The sequence below is a fragment of the Saccostrea echinata genome, unplaced genomic scaffold, assembly GCF_033153115.1.
Source record: "Saccostrea echinata isolate AGI-Se365-2 ecotype Australia unplaced genomic scaffold, CSIRO_AGI_Sech_v1 ptg000047l, whole genome shotgun sequence".
NCBI classification, from domain to species: Eukaryota; Metazoa; Mollusca; class Bivalvia; order Ostreida; family Ostreidae; genus Saccostrea; species Saccostrea echinata.
Genome location: NW_026889796.1, coordinates 2529534 through 2553328, shown reverse-complemented (window position 1 = coordinate 2553328; position 23795 = coordinate 2529534). Strand labels below are relative to the sequence as shown.

General features: G+C 32.7%; 1 protein-coding gene across 1 annotated transcript; it reads right to left on the bottom strand.

Moving 5' to 3' along the window:
- Nucleotides 1–4873: 4873 nt before the first annotated feature.
- LOC133202587 (solute carrier family 23 member 1-like) lies at nt 4874–21925 on the bottom strand. The gene is made up of 11 exons (XM_061338428.1): nt 21443–21925; nt 20477–20634; nt 19427–19539; nt 19187–19263; nt 18774–18955; nt 17326–17446; nt 14700–14856; nt 7426–7679; nt 5913–6189; nt 5518–5613; nt 4874–5137 (listed from the first exon to the last, which is right to left on the bottom strand). Exons 1-11 carry the CDS (start codon nt 21893–21895, stop codon nt 4935–4937), a joined length of 2091 nt encoding a protein of 696 aa, XP_061194412.1. The 5' UTR covers nt 21896–21925; the 3' UTR covers nt 4874–4934.
- Between the last annotated feature and the right edge of the window lie 1870 nt (nt 21926–23795).

The following is a 23795-nucleotide window of genomic DNA, read 5'->3' as shown; positions in this document are numbered from 1 at the left end:
GAGATGCAATGGAATTGTAGCCCTCTCCTGAAAATATCAGATTAAAAAAAATCGGAGAGGGCTACATTATTGCAGCTAAGATTTTCCAACCAAAACTTGTATGGTCTAAGTTGTTGCCTCGCATTACGTAGCGTTATTCAAACAATGTCTCGCTGAAATCAGGCTGAAATATTGCCGACCCGGCGTTAAACAATAATTAATCAATCGATAAAACAATGTCAGGACAATAGAAACAACACGAGCTAGAATAAATAGGCAGGACATGCGTTACTTCCTTAATATAAGTGGGGCCATATATCACCCACAATTCAAAAACATTATTATCGTTTATTTAAACTAGATGGAGTCCATCTATCCAAAGAAGGAAATGACATATTTTGTTAAAACCTAAAAAATGGTCTGCAACAATTCCCGAAAAAGCATTAATACTACAGAGATTTGGATTCCGCGGTGGAATCTTATGCAGTTTAAGTGATTCTTGTCAACATGGGGGTTTCACTGGACAGTATGAAGTACTCAGTGCTGATGGTCGTATAAGGGACCCCCTTTGTTGGCGAGATCTTTCGATCTTGTGGCGGACGAACCACTCAAGTTCAATGTTGGAAATAAAAATCCAACTGTAGCATTGCATATCGTGGGGGATGCTGACACACATGCGAATCAACCCGGTGCTGTTGGCATCCCTTCATAATTGGTTGTAAGCATGTTGTTTTTGGAAAATACAATTGTTGATTTTGATGTTGATGAAAGACAAACTGAAAGTCATTGAAATATTGACAATTTGATTTTGATGTTGATAATACAATGAAGTTGATGATAATGTTGAAATGTTGATCTAACATTGTTTGTTGATGTAATTTGTCATCAATATCTCATAAAATGTAAATAAATTGTATGCTTGGGGCTTGCTCTTGCTAACTGGCATCCCTTGCAGTTGTATGTTGTTTGATTTAGCATTTAATGTACATACTTTTAATTCCACCATGGCTAAAATTTTGCCACAAGTAAACTTTAAACTTTTAATTTGTTGTGTCATCCTTACACACAAGTTCTACGTTAATGGTATACTACTACTAAAATAAAGGAAGTTTTTGAAAGAAAAGTTGAAATCATCACATTTATCAAAAAGTTTAGTTGTTAGTTTGCCATCATTGTCTTTTTCTAATAAAACAACTAATATGAAAAAGACGTGTCAAACTCTGTAATGCTTTTTATTTCGGGTTCAAGAGGATATATCGAATCAACGTAGGAATAAAATTGATTGATTGATTGATTGTATGTTGTTGTAAGTCCCGTCCGAGAATTTTTCACTCATATATTTATAAATTCTATGGTCGATACAATGACCTTGTCATCAAATACAATCTATCATTGAGTCGAATATTGACTGATATTTTTCATTCAAATTGTCTGGCCATTATTTTTACACTGAACTGTCTACGGGTTTTTCCGTTTGCCCGATCATGATAAACGGCGGGTGTTATCGGCCGACATGGATGCTTACTACTCCATGGCACTTGATCCCATCTCTGATGTTTTTAGAGGTCCATGGTCAACATCTATAATCTCCAACTTTACGTAATTACATTAAATAAAAGTACTTTAAATGTACTTTCGAAGCACGAAGCTGTATTCAAAGGCGGGGGTCATCACAATTTCTTGAATCTCTATACGATAAGGAGGACTGCCACTTTTCACTGACTTTATACATAGTTTGCGCATGTTTGTCTATTGTTCTACGTTTAATAGTAGTTGTATATTTGCAAAATAACGTTGTGTCAAAAGGAGATTAATAGACAAACATGCGCTCATGGTTTAAAAGAGAAAGGAATGCTTCTTCTTACATTCTCCCTCTCTGTAATTACCAAGGGCGGTGGCATGTAGAATATTGTAATTCACCACGTGATTTCTTACCTCAGGTAACTCTGTGAATACTAAATTCCGTCACGTGACTTGTAAGGTAGCATGTTTTGTGCTAAATAGGACACTGTGCTCGAACACGTTGAATTGTCAGGCATCGATTCAAAATATTCCTAACTTAGATGGACGTGCTCATTTTGTTAATTTCGTTTTGAAACCTTTGTAAATAGTGTGCCATAGGGGACGATAGGAAAGAGTTATCTCATATATTTATACATTTCATTGTAACCTATATTTATCTAGTCTAATTTTAACGCCATTCTTACAATGTAAGCTCCACCTTTCAGGCATACCTAATGTTTAATCAAGGGCAGATAAAGTGAATTCTCTATATACGGAAGGCAGTAAGGAAAAAAACATAGAATTATTCAATTGTATCATAGCAGAAATCATTTTAACATTTAAATTTGGTGACAAATTGACAGAATTCTTAAGTAAATATACAAAAGTAAAATATGGTTTAGATATAAAAGCAACAGGAGCGACGGAAAAAGGCCCAAAACCTGGCGTTAAGTACAGTTATCTTTTTTTTAGGCATTCATTGGACTTTGAGCCTGAATACTGTTCTTTAGCTTCATATTTCAGACATCACCATATACCGGTGAAAGGCTTCCAATTTCGACCTTTACTCAGCACTCAGGATCATTGAGCAGTGAAGTGTCTTTATCGTGCAGACGCCTGCCATGACACGGGGCCTCGGTTTTTAAGGTCTCATCCAAAAGACCCACAACTTTAAACTTCATTTGAAGTGTCGAGTGAGTGGCGAAGGAACAATAGCTTCCTATTTTATTAGGTCAGTCTCGGCCGGGGTTTGAACCAACGACCTTCCAATCACAGAATCTACCAACTGAGATACCGTGACGGTATAACTGTTAAAGCGACAGTACGGCTGCAAAACGTGTGCTTTTTCATTCAAATTTACCCAATATATCATTAAGAAATAAAGTATAAAGTTGATGTAAGCAGTTTGAGAAACAAAAATATTCTCTCCTCATACAAAATTAACGTAATTAGAATGTTCCGGAAAATCAAGGGTCGTACGAACTGGAGCAATCTTAGATCTGTTTATTTGTACCACGTGAATTCTAAAACAGCACGTGCCTACACTGTAGAGTTTGCAATTATAATGAATATGAGATAAAAGCAATTGTCAAAAGCAAATTATCATAACTTTCTGATGAAATAATCTAAAATAATAATCGTAAAGATTTTAGTCTGCTTTCAGGCGAATTTAAAAGAATTAAAAGTACAAATGTTGACGTTTTGTGTATTGGGGTCCGAGAAAGGAAAAACCACCAAGTCATACGTTATCGCGGCAAATGTCAAACAAAATATTTTTCTGCACAGTTAAAAAAATTAGCACTTCAAATGGCAACACTGTTTATAAGTCATAGGTGTATTTTTATGTTGAGTTTACACTATTTTTTTTCCTTTGAAAGCGATGGAAAAATGAGAAATGATAACAAGTATCAACAAACCTGTCGAGTAGAACCTTCGAGAGCCCTGCGTGAGTGTCGCTGAGTTCCCGTTTCTTCCTTATCCAACGATTACATTAACCCCCAAACTAAATTTTAGTCAGGAAAGTTGCTTTTTCAAGCTCTATTTTCAGTTTCTTTTTCTTTTTGGTCGACTTTGTCAATGTAGCAGGCCTACCGGGCTTCCCCTCTCTTGCCATGCTGTTTTGTTTATGAAAACTACGCATGCGTGCATGGCATGGAATGTGGAACCCCGAACACGTTGCGATGTATATATTTACGTCCCATAAATAACTATTAATTTTAATGAAATAATCAAAATTATTCAATTGTGAAAGTTGTAATTTTCTGAAAGTTTATATATTTAAGACTAGTAAAAAAAATTCCAAATCTTGTAGGAAAATTTTATCAAGTCAGTTTTTTGATGAGATGCGCCGTACTGTCACTTTAATTGATTATTCGTCGTAGATATGTCTAAATGTCGAATTGAAGACCACAGCAAGAGATTTCTTTTCAAGAAAAATTTTGTAAACTCACGCATCCTTTTAATCTCAACTTCAGGGTACAATTTAAAAAAAAAAAATCCACTTATAGTGAATAATAAAACTAAATCATAAGTTTTCAACGTTCAATAAGATGTTTAATATTTTTAACAGTGGAATGTTGGGGGGGGGGGGTTGTTTGTCTTCTAATTAAAAGTGATCTTTAAAATGTTATATATTGAAAAAGTTGCGCAATTAAATGCATGCAAATTATTGTTTGAATTTTTTGCGCTAATTAAGAGATTATATTTTGGGTATTTCAAATCTACACACTTAAAATAATAATTTCTTATATAAAGCTTTTCATGAATTTAATGCTGATCAGTAAGAAATATCAGGATATTTAAAATAAATGAAATAAAAAGTTGGGATCAGTGATGTAAATTTTGAGATGTGGATCAAATTAATTTCAGGCTAAACAAGGTGAATTTTAACTTGACATTTTCGATATATCTATTTTTTATTTTTATTTATTTATTTATTTTTTTCTTTTTACAAAGCGTGTTGACAACTGATTTATAGCATATCCTTTTGGTTATTATTATCAAGACTATGGAGAATGATCCATCACATAACAAAAAATACTTTTGTTAAAAATATCATGGACTATTTAGTATGGGACCCTCCTAGATCATACAGTCAACTTCATGGATTTCAATGAAATAATTTTTAAAAGTGTTCAAGCATTAAGTTAGTCCCCACTCCTCCCCACGCAACACATAAATCGTTTGGAGTCCAAGTGGTCTGAGTATGTTCAATGAGGGACATTAGATTGTTCCCCCGAGGATTTTGAATCATTTCTAAATCGGCAAAACACATTAATAAGTAAATAACTTTTGCAAAAGTAGGATTATCTACAATCTGTAGCTCTTAGGGGAGAGAAAATTCGGACTGACATACATGCTGCTCTATGTCTGTCCAGATAGTGAAATGATAAAAAACAATTTGGCAAGCAGTTAATTTTTTTTTGTTCAGATCTGTTTAATGAAAAGCTTTTTCATTTTGACTTTTTAGAGTTCTTTGGACTATAAGTTGGTAAAAACGGAATGTAGGCGGTAATTCGATATTTCCTAAAAAATTTCGATAGTGCTGGTATGTCATACGCCTCTCGCCCCTCCTCTAGATTATTGCTTTGATCCTCTCCTTCATCTTCCTGGTCAGCTGCTTGCCAAACGGTCATTCCGCGCTCTTTTAACGTTCCTACAATTACATGAAGAGTGCAATAAATAAATTATAGCCAGATGATTATGTTTAGATTCCAAAATATGAATCAATAGAAATAATAAATATTGTTGTTAAATTAGTATGGATTAAGTCTTCATGGATTTAGGAAAGGATATTCTGTATATAACGGCACAGAAAATTAAAATACGTGATTTTTATTCTTGACGCAAAATGTAACTACTATTTAAATGTTAAATAAAATGCAGGAGCAAGAGAGCAAGAGAGTAACAATTTTTTGTCAGTATTTTGATTCTGTTATTTTTTTTCACTCATTCCTCCTTTTTTAAAGAAAGGAAATCACTACAATACGAAGAAAATTAGTGTATGCATGTACACCACAGTGACTATATGCTCACCCGGTACTGTATTGTCCAGAATGAGGGCGATAAGAAATCCAGTAAAATTGGGGTTTCTCGTAAGCATCTTCAGTAAGTTGTCAGCATCTACACTACCTAATGTCAAATACAAATTTTAAAATAATACATGTAGTACTGGCTGAACTGATTGATTATGTATGATTTTAAATTAGAATGACAATATTCAATGTCATAATCGCGTAATTGAGACACGGCGTTACTTTCTATCATATATAATAATATAGCCATTAAGTTTAATTTGACTAGTCCTAGAACAGTGAACTGATATCGAATACTACATATCATCTTACGAACTATACTTATTTTTTCAGATAACAAAATTACGCCCTCACGACTTTTATTTCATTTTCATATTGGGCATCTATATAACATACCTGTGTTGATGACATCCTCGCCTTTCAGTTTTGACCAGTATGGTATGACAAGACCCCACAACATAGAAATTCCAATAATTGCAAGATTTCTTGTAGAATTCATGTCGATATACTGAAGGTTTCCAAAAACAAGACCAATAAAAAATCCGTATGCCACTACCTGTAATCCGCCAACCACAGGGTATGGAATGGTTACGAAGACGCTGCTGACCTTTCCTAGTACGCCAAGAATCATCAACAAGACACCTAAAAGCTGGAATACATTTCTGCTTGCAACCTGAAAAATGATGTGTTTATCGATATCAAAGAGAAAAGAATAGAAAAAAATCAGGAAAATTTAGTGTTAATTGTTCCTTCCCCTCCCACACTGTTTCTTCTGAAATAAACATTGTCAAGTAGTAAATACGATCTCAAGGGCAAAGTAAATGTTGCAATTTTACAAAATTTATATTAAACGTAAATTGGCTGAAAATGTATCAATGTAATTCATGTACGGTACCAATTTTGATGCACAAGATGCGCATTTTGACAAATAATGTCTTTTCAGTGATGCTCATGCCGAAACGTTGGAAATCCGAAATATTTAATGTAATAAAAAAACTGAAGAGCTGAAAAAGGGGTGCCAAAGACTGGAGCGAAATATGTCGAAGGATAAGAGCTATGCATGAGGGAGATAATCCTTAATTTTGAAATAAATTTCTAAATTTTACCACAGCAGCTAAATATATATCCGTATTTTCAAGCTAGTACCGAAGTACTCAGAAACAGGGTTGTAGAGACCCTCGGGGACTATCAGTCCACCAGCAGAGGCCTCGACCCAGGGATCATAATGTAAATCACATACGATACCAATTTTGATGCACCAGATGTGTATTTCGACGAGTTATGTCTCTTCAGTGATTCTCATGCCAAAACGTTGGAAATCCGAAATATTTAATTTAAAAAAAACTTTGAAAAGCTGAAAAAGGGGGTGCTTAAGACTGAGCCAAAAGGATCAGAACTATGCATGAGGGGGATAATCCTTAATTTTGAAATAAATTTCTAAATTTTACCACAGCAATTAAATATACATGTATATCCGTATTTTCAAGCAAGTACCGATGTACCTAGATACAGAGTTGTAGAGACCCTCGGGGACTAACAGCCAACAAGCAGAGGCCTCGACCCAGGGATCACAAGTAACTTTGCCGATTTGATAAGGATATAAAAAATGTCTCCATTCTTTAACTGAAATATCGCACCAATCAAATAAAACTTTAGTACGCGGAAATATAAAATGCAAGAGATGATTCAAGGACGAGTTGTTTCTTGGAAACACATTATATTCAAGATATACTAATTTTCTTAAGAATGTGCTGTTAGTTTATGGTTTTAATCATTGGCTTATTCAATTTTGTACAGGTTCTATACTGATGTTTTTAATTTCCAAGTTTATATCATACACTGATAGTTAAGTGGGTAATATTGACATGCTTAGGTAGTTGGAAGTCTTTGCTGAAGAAATTTTGATAACCTTTGTTAGAGCGATGAATCCTATGGTACTACCGTACGTAGATGTTGCATGCGATGCTCCCCAGACTCCTGCCATCATGCTCATGAAACCTTCTGTCAAAATACCCCTGTTTATAGCATGAACAGGTGGTGATGGGACACGAACAACTCTTGAAACTGCATAATAATCGGCGATAGAATCGATTATCGATGTGATTGTTGCAATGATGAAAGCTGCAAACACACCCACATCGAACCCCGGTGTACCATACATTCCTTCAATAGAAAATACTGTTTACTTTTATTATTTTTTATGGGGGGAGTCGAAGAGATAATATTTAAGATGAGCATCCCCCCCCCCAAAAAAAAAATCTGCAAACTTGTTTTGTTGAAAACATTCTGATTCTACATACAAGTACTCAATGCTAATATTAAAAGATGCTTGGGTTTCTCATTGACAATATCTATGTAGTTTTCGAGGTCTTCCAGCAATCTGTTGGAATTCTCATGGGTACTAATTTTGCCTTGTTATTAGCAAACCTATTTTTGTATTCTTATGAAGTAGAATTTATTTTAAAAACGTCTACATGAAAAGAAGTCTCTTGTTGTGGCATTCAATTCAACATTTAGATATATCGACGAAGTTTTATTATTTAACAATATTTACTTCAATTCATATGTCGACTCGAAACATCCCAGTGAACTTGAAATAATAGACACCACAGAGTCTGCCAAATCTGTCTCATATCTTGATGTTTTACTAAAGAAAGACATTGATGGCAAAGTGACAACAACACTTTATTGTAAACATGACGACTTCAACTTTTCTATCGTCAACTACCCTTATTTATGTAACAATATACTACTTTCACCTGCATATGGAGTAAATGTCTCCCTGTTGATTCGATGCGCAAGAACAAGTTCTACGTACGAACAATTTTTAAAACGAAATAATTATTATTAATTGATACAAGGATATTAACAATCTTGTTTAAGAATACCGGTACATAACACAAAAAATATGCATGGATTGATATACATTTTTGACTGATTTTGATTTTGCTTAATTCTGTACTTTTAGTGAAAACCATCATTGCAGAAATAATATATGGTTATCAATGAAGGGCAGGTTGGACGTGAATGGTCTCTGAAAGGCTGTTATTGAAAGCATGACATGAATAAAGACAAGACCCCTATAAAACCCGCCATTTTCAATTTACTTTCGGTTTCAAATCATAACATTTGGACAAAATAAACAGTGAAAACAACTTTCCAGAGGCTATCGAAGTCCAACTTGCCCTTCATTGATAAACATATATTGTTTCTGCAATGATGGCTTTCACTAATGCCCTGTTCACACGGAGAGTTTAATTCGCAGTAAATTAATGCGAAGTAAAATGATGCGAATTAAACTAATGCGAATTAAATTGCGTTCACACGACAGCTAATGCGAAGTAAACTAATGCGAATTATAATTTTATTTCTACAACAAGGCTATGCAGTGAGGCTATTATGACGTTATTTATAAATCACGTCATATTTGCAGAGCAGATTTACATTTGACATAAATTCACAGTGTCTGTACACATTTTAGTGATTGACATAATTTTCCTTTGTTTTCCACTCAAAAATAGCACAGGTATTTATATTTGACCATCGACATGTGGCCTGTGACTTAATTCTGCCCTTACGCATGCGTCAAAATTTAATTCGAATTAGCTTCGCTTAGCGTTCACACGGAGCTAATGCGAAGTAATTGAATGCGCAGTAAACTAATTCGCATTAAATTCTCCGTGTGAACGCGGATCAAATTTAATTCGCAGTAACTTACGTTTAATTCGAATTAATAGCGATTCTCTGTAACCACTTAAACTTCTTTGCCACGCATGGTCACCGATTTTGATGGAACTTTGCACATTATTACAATTTGACACCAGAAACATATATCAAATAAAATTTCGTTGCTATGTGTCTTGGTTGCCATGGTAACAGCCAGAAAAGTTGGAAAAATTGAGATTTTCAGCTACTTTGAATCTTTATTAAGCCTAAATAAAGACTAAGAATAACAAACAAACAATTCTCACAAAAACCTGACACCTTGTTGCCACTAATGCTATAAAGAAACTATTTAGAATTTATCTCTAAGTAAGTGGTAACCATGGGTACATTTGGAATACATTTTAGATGCTGAAAAATGCAGAAAAACGCTCAATATTCACTAATGATAGGTGTTAAATGATCAAACTCAATCAACAACCTAAGGAAAAAACAATAAAAATATTTTACCTTAAGTAATTAGGTATTGGCAATATTATTCTAAAAATAACTTTCATGGTTGCCATGGTAACACAGTGTTACCATGCTAAATGTGTTGCTAAGATTGGGTAAATGCTACTATCTTCAGGAAAAACAATAAATTTCATGACTGGCACATATACATCCTTAGGACCTTGCAACACCGACAACATAAGAAAAAAAATGGGATTAATTGTTACTTTGCAGTGTAACCATGGAAACAATGTACCAGTTGTTTAAAGTGGTATTTTTTTTGCTGCATTAGGAATTTACTTACCTTTTATTCAAGAAACGTATTATTTGACTCACCTTGAATAATACTTATCTGGTGGAACTAAAGTTGAATATCATATATTGATAACGTTTGTTGAAAAATACAGCACTGTTGCTATGGTAACCAAGAAGGGAAAATGTTCGATTTTGTTAATTTTATATCAATATTAAACCCTATGTGCGAGCTTTTTGCATCCAGTTAGAGATTAGGTGGCAGTCAAAACTGAAAGTCAGGTTAGTTGTTCATAATTATCAATCATAAAAGTTTTGGGAATCTACATACAAGGGTACGTATCCAAGGAAACAGAATATTTTTCAGATTTTTATGCATATTTTTTCGGCTTATTTCCATAGCAACGCTCTATTTAAAGAATTGAATTTGAGTTTTTTGAAATGTGAAAATTAGGGTCACATGAACGTCTTTAAAAATTGATCATTAGTTATATAAAAATATGCTTTTTAAAAAGATAGGATTAGATTTAAACACTAATAGAGTAAATTTAAAATCCCTTCTTGGTATTAAAACCATGGCAACTATTGCCAACCAATAAGAAATATCATATTTCTTCCTTGCTATATGTTACAAGGATCTTTTGTCTATTATTTGCTTGCATTTCAACCTATAATTTTTTTTATTCTTAAGTGTTTGATTTTATAAAATTAAATGAGCAAAATTATTACTTTTGAATACTTTGTTTCCATAGTAACGTATGTAATAATTGATTTACCAAACATGTTTATCATACATTTAAGACATCAGGCCTACAACTTTCAGAAACAATCATTGCCACTTGTTTGCTTTGCTGCAAACGTTAACAGTGGGACTCTGAACATGTTGAAAAATGCCATTTTTCAAACTTTAGGACATGTTGCCATGGTAACCATGACACGTAGCAACCAATTTCTGCCTGATTTGAGTTTATGGTATCAAAGACTTTTATCATAGAGAGTTTGGAGAAATTCTGAGACTATGCGTGCCACAGCTCCTATATAAAAGTTCAAGTCGTTACAGAGAATGACTCTTAAACTCTCCGTGTGAACAGGGCATAAGATTACGGAATTAATTAGGTGTATTTTTTAAAAATATATGCATTTTTTTTTAAAAGAATTTTTCTCGATAAATATTTTTTTAATTAAAAGTATTTGTTATCAAGTGATACTTTCTATCTGTTAATCAATGATATATTTATAAACTGTAAAAGTTTTAACTTTATAAACCATAGAGTTTTGGAGCTATTGTAAAAATAAATTTTTGTACTTGTTGACCAATGGCAAAACCTTAACGTATGTTATACGATATAACATAACTTGGGGCATAACCGCGAAGCGGTTTATAAAAAAGCGTAAACTGCCCCAAGTTATGTTATATCGTATAACATAGGTTAAAATATGCTTCATTCCTTATAATTTAATTTCAGTGTAGACAATAAGACCAATTTTCCTCCAGAAATGGCTTCAAATTGTGCATATTTTAAAAAGTAACGTCAAGCGGAGTAGGTTTTTGACGTAACTCATTGTGACGTATGCAACTTATGTTATACGATATAAACGAAATATTTTATCCAGTCAAATAACGTGTTACAACTAAAATTAAATTATATGCTGATACTCGAAACATCATATGCTGATACTTTGTCATTAAATGGTGATACTTTAAGATTATATGCTGATACTTTCAGATTAGATGCTGATGCTTCAACATTATATGCTGATACTTTAACATTACATGTATATGACGATGCATGGTGATTTAAAAATAAGTTAAATATCGGGATCATCATACCAAAATTCTTTGACAAGAGAAAAAATCCACTACATTAGTTTTGTTTTCAATTGCAAAGTTTTAGACTTTTATTATATATACATATACATGTATTGGCAAATTGATGGGACGAAAGGGGAGGGGGCACTCGTAAGCATTCTTGAATATACTGGTGGATTTAGGAAGGGGTAGAGGGTACCATATATATATATATAATATTAATAGTGAACTGAACGAAGAGAGCTTTGCAAAAGCGCATGTACTGCGCGAAGATTTTGAGATATTTTTTTTCAGTTCAGGAACTATTCATGGTAATAAAACTTGGCTGTTTTTTTTTTAAATCAATGATAGCACAGGGACATCAACGCAAAATAATACAATTTAGGGGACAACATTTGATTCCGTTTTTTGTTGGGGGTGCATTTTTTTTCGAGTCAGATTATATATAATTTATTTCCTTGTCACTACGTGAAAGATAGATTATTCATTTCCTAGATGACCAGGAACAGATTATCTATTTTCACACACATGCACTGAATAAAAAGGTCTATCCGAACTCGAGAACTCTATTCCTTTTTTGGAGAGGGGTGGGGCTACCACCACGCCAAAAACATCCCAGTGGAGGACTTATTAATTTATTTTTAGCATTTTCAACGACAGATTATTTATTTCCAAAATATGATAACCCCCTCCCACAAGTATTGCATGGTCTTTCCGGCCTTAGAACCACGCATCAGCACTTAAGTTCTTGATGGCTCTACTATTTTATATGTAATTTTCAAATCAGCAGAACGGGGTTGTTGTTCAGTGATTTCATTGTTTTGACTTCTACATAGTAATTTAGGCTACTTATGACTCAAAATCTCTTCCAAAATCTAGCTGCCATTGCTTTGTTAATTGGACTATTTAAGCTGCGGTCTATACATCCAATGCCATGCCTGCTGATCATTCTGGAAAACTGTACAATCACCGAGACTGAGCTAATGAAGTTAGTTTGAACTTTGTGAATATTTACGGTGTTGCAATCCCCTCTTCCCCTCCCAAAAATTAAAAATTATAAACTTAAAAGAATTATTTTAAACATCTAAACAACTAATATAATATTTCACTAAAAATTCTTAAATTTCAATTCAACTATACCTCAGTATAAATTCATCTATAAGAAATCATAATAAAATATACGCTTGTATTTATTTATTTATTTTTTGCAATAATACATATAATTTGTACAAATAACTTGAAAGCCAGTTAACACATTCCAGAGGTGTAAACATAATTTCAAGGGGGGGGGGGTATTAATAACAACAGACATTCAAAATACTTGTAGTAAAATGAGTATATAAGAACAAAGGTTTTCTCAAGACTCGGGTTTTCTCTAATGAATATCAAGAACATAGTTTTCTAAAATTTTTCATTCTCTCATCCTCTTACTTTTTTCTTTGATTTTTTTGGGGGGACCCTTTCACATATACATTAAAATTACATCTATTAGCGTAACAAGAACCATTTTTAAATAGACAAACTTGATACCTTTATTCATAACATAAGGTTCAAGGATCTACCAAACTTTTATCAAAAAAATTAATACAAATGCGTTGAAGCACCCTATAAAGTCTTTTGCATTACATATATATTTTAAAATACAACGTTAGCTTTCTTGAAAGAAGTTATCCGACTTTGAATGTGAACGACGATCAAAATGTCTATATCCACTGGAACCTTTAAAATCCGGCCAAAGAGACCAGGCCCCAAGACCATAAACTGAGAACAGACTTAAGTCAAAATTTTGATTTTTAATATCTTGAGTTCCATTTAACATATGTGGATAAAAACTTACAGATTCTTATAATACACAAATTCAAACACATGTTGAAAATTTTCTTTCATTAACAAAATTATTTCAAAAATTATATTGATTTGAAATTTTGACTTAAGTCTATTCTAGTTTATGGTCTTGGGGACTGTTTTGCTGAGAAAAGGCGTGGATACGTCGAACAGCCTGTAATATTCCACCTGATTTGATTTTAAATAATAAAAAATTATGTACTTGTCTAGAATCGTATTCTCACATGTACTGTTACATGCGTTTAGTGCGATTTTTGTATCCCCGATGTCTAACCTATTTCTAAAGCACCATATAATGATCTATCATCATATAATGTTAAACTATCAGCATATAATTTTGATGTATCAGCATATAATGTTAAAGTATCAGCATATAATGTAAAAGTATTAGTATATAATTTTGATGTATCAGCATATCATGTCAAATTATCAACATATAATGTTGAAGTATCAGCATATAATGAAAAAGTATCAGCATATAAAGACAAAGTAGCAGCATATTATGTTAAAATATCAGCATATAATGAATGTTCTCCACATAAGGCAGCTGAGGCGTTCCATAGTCTTTAAAATAATGTTTGTTTGCCCTCTCCCGAATGAAGGTAAAAAAAAATCGGTCGGTAGGTACAGTGTAGGTAGGAATTTTTTTCCACAGACATTTCGATATTTATTCAGAATTTTCAAAATATATTAAAATGATTAAAGTGAAATTAGAATACTTGTTGACGGATGAATGAAAAGAAAAAATATATATCGTTTACTGGAGGTTAAAAAAGTTTAGAATCGGGCCATTTTTAGTAAGCCGGACGGGAGAGGGTAAACAAACACTTTTTTAAAGATGGGCTTGACCACGGATTTTTCCGTTTACCCGATGATAAGAAGCATGACCGGTCGGCAGGGAATGCTTACTTCTCGTGGAGCATGTTCCCACTTCTGTTAACAGAGTGTTGGCTCTGCTCATAATTTGTATTGTTTAATTGGACTTTCGAGTTTGATCAGTATTTGTTATCTTCACATTTCAATGATAGTTGTTTGTTTGAAAGCGGTGCTAAGATCGAGGAGAAAATACATGATAATCAAATAGAATTTTGAAGAAAAAACACGTAAAAGTATGCACTGACCTGGATACGGAAATACAAGCCATGGAATTTTCTCCACAACTGCAATTTTGGAATCTGTTCTTGCGTAGAACTCGGGGTTTTTGGGGTCGTCACTGAATACACCGATACTGGTAAGTATTGCTGACGTTATCCAACCTACAGCTCCGGCAATTAATACCTTTCGGAAAAGATGAGATGTATGTAACGCCAAATTAACATATATAAAAATAGTTGAACCTATCTTCAGTTAATTATACCTATTTTCAAATAAATTGTACCTATCTTCAAATCAATTGTACCTATCTCCAAATGAATTAAATATAGGTTTTACTTCAATTATACCTATCTTTAATTCATTTGAAGATAGGTACAATTGATTTAAAGATGCCATGAATTAAAAAAAAGGTATATATAAATGATTTAAAGATAGGCGCAATTGAATTGAACCTATTTTTAACTATACAGACATTGACAATAACAAGTTCCTATCTTTAAATCAATTGTTCCTATATTCAAATCAATTGAAGATAGGTATAATTCAACTGAACCTATCCTTAATTGAATTGAAGATAGGTCTAATTCCGTTTAAGATAGGTGTAATTTATCTGAACTTAGGCTTAATTATTTAGACATAGGTATGATTATTTACACCTATCTTCAATTCATTTAGACCTATCTTTAATTCAATTGTACTTTTCTTCAATTCATTTGGAGATAGGTTCAATTATTTGAAGATACGATCAATTATTTGAAGACAGGTTCAAATATTTGAATATATGTTAATTTGTCGTTCCATAGAGATGAACATCCGTGATATAACAATAAGGTTTTTCACTTGCTCGAATTCAGGTCATAAAAGTCACAGAGTCTAAATTCTAGAATGTGTAATTTAGATACTTAAATATAGCCTTACATAAGTACTTGACCGGATCCATTCAGAAAATTGAAAAATAAAGCCAGAGCTTAATGTTACATCTATTGAAAGAAAGTATACTGTGGAATCATTCTAATTCTTGTAGTCAGTGTTTATGGTCAAGCAATTTTTTTCTTGTTCGTGGGACATAATTTCGTGGGTAACTCGTATAAACAGAAAATGACGTTGACAAAGTTAATGTTCGTTGGGATGTAAATGTGACCCACAAATTCCACAAACATTGGTCTCCCACGAAGAGTGATAATTCCACATTATTTTATGACTAAAAGTGTACCAAACTTTTTATATCATTTCAAAATTTGTCCTGATAATTTGCATTTATATAGAAAAATCTAATTTCAGAAAATACTTTATATTTTGCATCTCATATAGTTATATATAATTATGCTACACCTCTTGATAATCTTTTGAGCTAAAACTAATACAAAAAATAGTAGTTTTTTAGAAGTTGATGTTTTAGTTATTTTCTTAAGTATTTATTAACACATTAAAATGAACCAAAGTTGCTTTAATTGTAAAAAACATTGAGTTCGTTTTCATTCTGAACACGCATCAGAATCATATTTCTATATTTGAAGTAACTATATTATTATTAATAAAAAAGATGACCACTCATGAAATTTTTATTTTCTCAACAAAAAAAAGGAAGAACATAATGAAGGGATATTTATGAAAAAGATATTAATAGCATTCATAGACCAACCCTGAATACAAAGGCTATGTGTTTGAACAGAAAGCAAAGTTAGATATGATGCTTGTATAATCCTTCTTTGAACACACTTTGGTAAAACCGGTCATGGTGTTATTTTGCAGACGTATACTTGGAATGTAAGATTTAATTATAGTCAAGGAATAATTAAATTCATGGCCAAAGTTAAACATAGAAAAATATACATGTATGTAAGAATGTATATAAGAAACTCTGTTATAAAGAAATCTTGACTATCAGAAGTTAACATTCATTCCAATGTTTTTGACACTTTTTCATATGAATAGAAGGAATTTTCAAGTTGGATATATAGAATTAATTATAAATCTTGCAGTCAAAAAACCTATTATCGTTTTACTAACAGCGTGACAGTTTGCTTGATGCTAAAATCATCATTTTTACTCATCGATTGGATGATTGGTTTCAATGAAATCAATACTAATTTGCATATGAAATACGGAATACAACTATGCCCTGATAATACTGGCCAATCACATTGAATGATTGTTGACCAGTACGGCATTTGAAGTCAGCAGCAACACGTGGTCAGTCCAAGCTCATTTTCTGTCCTCAAAAAAGCATGTGCCATATTTGTTGTGATTTGACCGGATGGAGTTTTAAATGCGTATAAGAAAATTTAAAGAAAATGAATAACGGTACTCTGTCACTGTTGTACTATATAGCTATCGATATCATCATTATAGGAAGTAAAACGTGCTTTGTCTGTCCACATGTAATTGTTGTTTACTACACTCTAGTGAACAATCATTAAATACGATTGGTCAGTATTGTCAGTGGGATTGCTGGATTCTGTGTTTCATATGCAAATTAGTATTGATTTCATTGCAATCAAACATCCAATCGATGAGTAGACTGATAATCAGCACAAAAAATTTGAGCACGTCCCATCAAGCTAACTGTCACACTGTTAGTAAAACGATAATACTTATAAGCAAGTTTTCCTGTATTAACAAAAGGTTAAAGATTAATTTTTTTTTTTTTACCGAAAACACCTGATGCAGTGGATATCTGATGATATAAAATCCTTTGTCTCTCGTCCAGACAGGAATAGGCATGTTATAGCGATCCAAATACATGGAGAGTAAAATAGCTATAGAGGCTGTGCTATGAAATTAAAATATATCATTATGCATCGAAATGCGACAAAAGTTGTAATATGCAAATGTCTGTAAATGTGTCTTTTTTTTAATATTTTGTTGATAGTCCTTTTTTTTTTTTTATTAATTCGACAGAAAACAGCTTTGCAAAATGGTATGGAATCATAATTTAACATGTCTGGACGATTTCCAAATATGGAAGTCAAGAACAATAACTGGAAGTTGCTATAAATATACATCATATACACATAAATATTTCTACGCCCAATCAGACAAAACAGCATTTTTACAACCCCAAAACATATTTCAAACAAACAAAAAGAGAACACGTGCTTTTGTTTTTCCCCCTCAAAATAATTTTTTGGGACAAAAAATCTTTAGAAATAAGAAGAAAAGTTTGGAAGAATAAGGTACATATTTACAGTGAACAAACTTGACATTTTCATTTAGGGGAAAAAATTAATGCATGTAACAATGCAATTGCTTACGGAGGAATAGATCAAAACGTCAAGCTATTATCAATTACAATAATTAATTATAACATTTACTAGAACATCTTCTATGTTGGTAAATATAACTTTGCTTAGCCGTCCGATTTTCATCGATAATGCGTAGTTTCTATACGAATAGATCTACTGCAAACAGGTGTTCCTCGTATAGACTACACGTAGTTTTAAAATATCATGGGTTTCATTAGCGCCGAATACCATGTTATATGCACTTTAAATGGGCATAAGGATAGGTGTAAACGTGGAAAAAAGGGAATGTACAGCAATGCTTTTTATCACCATAAATTACCACGTTTGCAAGAATTTGGACGATTTTGTAATAAACAATCAGGAAATAATTAAGACATTACATTCCCCTACGAAAACATTTAATATCAGGCTCTAAAAACTGAAAATCTGCCGTTCATATCAAATTTCTTAACACAAGTAAACTTTTGAGATTGCTACCTCGTAGGCCTAGTGACAGATTTTTAATCCCACTTGGAATTCATTCTAAGCTTTTAAGTCGTGTTTGTTCTCGGTAGAATTGTCATATATGCTGTATCATTCCTGAATGAGCATAAAATTAACAGAAAGTTTTTTCTAAAAAATCTTTTGAGCATCAAAGTTTAAAACCACGTGTTTCATTAATTTATTTTTTGGGTTTGTCTAAATGCTGTTTCTAATTGGTTAAAAGGATGAGAACCTTGTTTATTCTGTATATTTATAGCAATTCAGGGTTATCGTCTTTGACTTCCATATTCAAAAATTGTCCAGACCTGTTTAACTTACTACATGAAATCTATAATTTTAATAAAAGCATATAAAGAAACTATTAATGCTTACAGAAGGGACACACCCCAATGTGTGCTACAAAACATATACACCACAGAGTATGTGTTGATCCCCATGAGGAGTATGGTAGGAATGACTGTGATTGGTCCAATAAATCTTAGCACAAATCCTACTGTTCCAGTCAAGCCAATCAGCATATGGAGAAAGCCTGCCAGAATCAAGGCCCCAGATATCTGAAGTATAAAAATTCTATTCAATGTAATCAGGGTTAAATATGAAGCAGTGGATAAATTATTTTTCTGACATACAGTCATACTTTATTGATAAGGTCTATCAGCATCTGTATGTATGGCTGAAGATCTAGAACAGCAATGAAAAATTATACCATAAATTGAGATATCAAATTTCTGCTTTGAAAGGAGTTGTTAGCTTTATTTCAGGCTAGCTTAAAAAGAATGTCGTACTTTTAGAAACTTTGGGATTACAACAGCTTGGAAATATGTTGCCCTCATTTCTTCTCCATAGAAATCAGTGCTGTTATCTAAGGGAAAAAGGTAAAAGTATTTTAAGCATCATTGTTATATAGGCAAAATGCTTACAATGCAGTTTAAATGGTTATTCATATAAATAAGTCATTATTATTCTTTTCTTTTCCTCATGAAATGCACAGTCATGATCACTGCTAAAAACAGTATATAATATACCCGATGTTTGATTATAAAATGAGCTTCTGTCCGGGCATGCGTATTGGGGAAGATTTAGAATAGCCAGTAATGGAAGAATGTACATCGAGACCGGGCCTTGATAAACCGGAACCCTAGAATTTTCAAAATATCAAGAATTATTTTTTAACAGTGTTTTAAAACTTATTATTATTTAATGATCGAATTTGATTCGTTTTTTTTCTAAATCTCATTTAACAGATAGCAATAATAGATACACGAAAAAGTCACCAAATAAATAATATAGAATCAGCAATGTAATCGTGAATAGGCACTTCATTTATTTTTTGAATTTCTCTTTAGTTTTCAATTTTAAAACAATGAAAGGTAAATAGTAAACATGATTCAATAATACACTTTCCAATGGCATACTTTGATGGAATATGTGCCATCTTTAATAATATTAATGAAGGTTTTTGTCTTTGAACAACATAAAAAAAAGTATACTAGCTGTGTGTACATTTAATTTGACCACAATATTGCAAAAAATGCTGTATTTCTTTGTTGAAATGCAAAAAAGTTTGTTTTGCATGCTATTTATTTTGTGTTGTCATTTTATAAGGCAAAGACTTAGATCGAAAAACATTTTAAAACGAAAGAGATGTGTAATCCACATTTCACAGCAGCGCTTGGAACTTTAATAATATTCATATGAATAGATGTAAAAGGAGTTTTATAATGCAAAAGTATATTTCTGTTTAAATCTAATGATTCATGGACTTATGAAGCACCTGGTCGCCCGCGTGGCGGAATGGTTAGAGCGTTTGCTCTAGAGTCGCGGAGTAAGGAGTTGATCCTAACGTCGCGGGTTCGACGCGTGGAGATCGGTCTTCGGATGAGACCGTATAAACCGAGGTCCCATGTCGCAGTAGATGCTGGCAGGAAAAAGATCCTACACTGCTCAATGGCCCTGAGTGCCGAGTATAGGTCAAAAGTTGAAGCTTTCCACCGGCAAGTGGTGGCGTCTCCATATGAGTGAAAAAAATTCTCGAGAGGGACGTTAAACAAGAAACAATCAATCATATGAAGCACCTGAAGCCAATGCTATTTTGTAGAAATGTACACATTCCAGACATAAGGAGACTCATAGACATGAGCTGGACTTTGAATTCCTCCTCGTCTCTTGCACACATCACCTCGGCCACCAACATGGTTGCTTTTACTATTGATGGTAGAACAATCAGACATTGCTGAAAGCGAAAATTTCAGTAAAAAATGATTACAAACCATAAGAATAAAAATAATTCAGATACTAAATTAACATTCTTGCATGTATTCATTTTCTTAATTTCTCTTTAAAATTGATTGCACGACTTTACAACTTCACAAGTTGCAAATTTTTATTTATCAAACTCGATGAAAATTTCAATTTGAGCGAAGAAGCCATTTTTGAATATTGATGGTACATGTAGTTACAATGCTAATCCTTCTGGCACAAATGTAAGAAATTAATTCAACAATTTCTACTATTTTGTTTGAAAACAATAATTAATTCCATAAACGTTTATGTGCATTTTTTATATTTTCTGTCAATTTTGAAGTGAAAGTTGTGGGTATTTCGGAAGAGACCTTACGGCTCCATGGCACGATAAAGATCCCTTACTGCTCAATGTCCCTGAGTGATCAGTAAAGGTCTAAATTTGAAGCTATTCACAGGTATTTGGAGACGTCTCTATATGAGTGAATGAAAAATTCTCGAATGGGACGACAATACAATCTTTCAATCAATCTGAAAATATTTGAATTAAATTACATATTTTTCCAGTATATTTAAGCACTCGAAATACATTTTATATTTAAACTATCCAAAAATACAAAACGATACACATACTGTGTTTTTACAACTCACATATTCAGTTTTATCCATGAATACTTAATACATCTAAAGCTAATTAAATCAAAATGAAGTTAAAAAAAATAAATGCATATATTTTTTAAATCATACTCTCTACCAAAGCATTTCTTTTGCCATGAAATATCCAATTTTAAGACTTTTACCTGAAGGCCAAAGAAAAGAAGAAGTGAGAGAGGAGGTCTCTGACTGACTTTGTAGATCAATCTTTGTCGTTCTTGGTCTATGATGTCAGAGTCTACATTTTTTGCATTTGAATAAGATTCACCAAGTAACATGTGGACTTTTTCTGATTGTTCCATTTGAACACAGCTATCAAAATTGCCTTTTAAGGTAGACGATTCCTCAGCATCATTATGCATATTTTCTTCTTTCTTTAGATCTAGTAATGGTGCATCCTCTTCAAAATCATTTGTACTGGCCAGAGTGTATGAGGATGGCGGAGTTTGGGGGTGCACATTTTCCGAAATGTTCCTAGAACTGATGTTCCCAATGGAGGGTTCGACAAATGGTGTCGTAAACCGATTTTCCTGGAAATCATCGTTGTTAGAATGTGTAGAAGTTATCACAGAATTGCTTGACTCGGTGGCTTTATCCATGATTTAAGTTTGTTGAATTCAAACGAAAGGTGTGCACCCATTTATATATGAGAAAGAATGTATATCTATTCATACTATGACGTACACATTTGCAGCCATGATAAGAATTTATTAAAATAGCTAGTCCATGCAATCAGTGCTTATGTGCATAATACGTAATACTATCAGACAGCATAATACTGTATTTTAAGCATTTGATTTAAAAGACATCTACTCTACGATATATTATTTCTTCTACAGGCATATGCTTCTGCATGTGTAACTCTTCAATTAGTTAACGTGAATAATTCTACTCTATGTATATTACTTGCTTACTTAGTGCTTTTCGTGCTGGGGGCACTTAAGTCCTTTACCAGGGACCACTATCTCTGTTGGCCGCACCATGGCCCACGCCCATTCCGGGTCTTTCATTTTCTGTCCAACTAATCGTCGCCATGTCTCTTCTGGAAGCCATGTTTCTCTTTCCTGTTGGAGTTCATCTATGGCATACCTTGATATTTCTTATTCTTCAATTCTTAAGACATGATTAACCATTTTAATCTTCTTTAATTTGGTTAGATATGACTGCTGTTGATATTTTTCCATACAGGTTTTAATTGCTTATTCCGTAATAAAAATGTTTTTGTGTACTATGGTTAACTATTATAAATCACAATTTCAAAATAATCACTATAGTAAATCAAAGTCTACAAAGTTATCACTGTAGTGTCATAGTGATCACTATAATAAATAAAAGTTTACAAATTATCACTATAGTAAATCAAAGTGTCAGAGTGATAAATATAGCAATTCAAAATGTTTTTAAATTATTACTATAGAAATTTAAGTCTCATCTTTTTTTACAACTAAGAAACTGTATCCAATTTTGCAGATTTTTCTTATTTTACCAAAGGTATCCGTTGAGTCTTTTATTTAGAATATGAGAATTCAATGCATTTTTATGCAATGCTTTCTATTTGTTAGTAAATGATACGTTTGAAACCTAATATTTTCAATGATTGTTAATGACAAAATATTTCTAAAATGAACGAAGGATCATTTCTTTTTTAATTTGTTTTTTTTAATAGTATAAATGTTTATATTTTACTGAATGGAAGTCCCACAAACCCACCGTTTGTATATTTCTATGATGCAGAATTCATTCAAAATTTTTCACATAAGACGAAGAAAACACCTGCCGTGGCCTTCAACCCGATATTCAGATGGATCGACGACTTTATTAACAATTATAAATAGCAGCTTCCATTCATATGTCGACTCGATATATCTCAGTGAACTCAAAATAAAAGACACTATCTGACTAGTCTGCCGTTTCATATTTGTTGCTGCTGTTTAAAATTTGGATGGTTTACGGACTATAGACGATAAGGGCCAACTAACAACTAAATTGTATATTACAAACGAGATGACTTAGCTTTTCTACTTATTTATGTAGTAATATTCCACTATCACCTGCATATGGTATTTATGCAACTTTTTCGATACTCATGAGTACGATCAATTTTTAAAACAAGGCAGGCTACTGACAATTAAGTTGATGTTACAGGGATTTCATAAATCTTGTTTAAAGTCAGCATTTCGTTAATTCTATGGTCGTTATAATGACCCTTTTAGCAAAATCAACCTAATCCTTGGATGTTATTTTGACTATGAAATTTAATATCGATTGTTTGGCCATTGTTTTACATGTATACTAAATTTAGCTACGCATTTATCTGTCTACCTGATCAATACATAGGGCTCACGTCGAGTGTGATCTGTCGACAGAGAATGCTTACTCCTCCTAAGTACCTGATCACACCTCTTGAGAGATTTATTTTCACCTTTTTCATAGTATGTTTGTTTGTTTGTTCAACGTTCCTCTGACAATTTCTCACTCATATTGCAAATTTAGACCTGT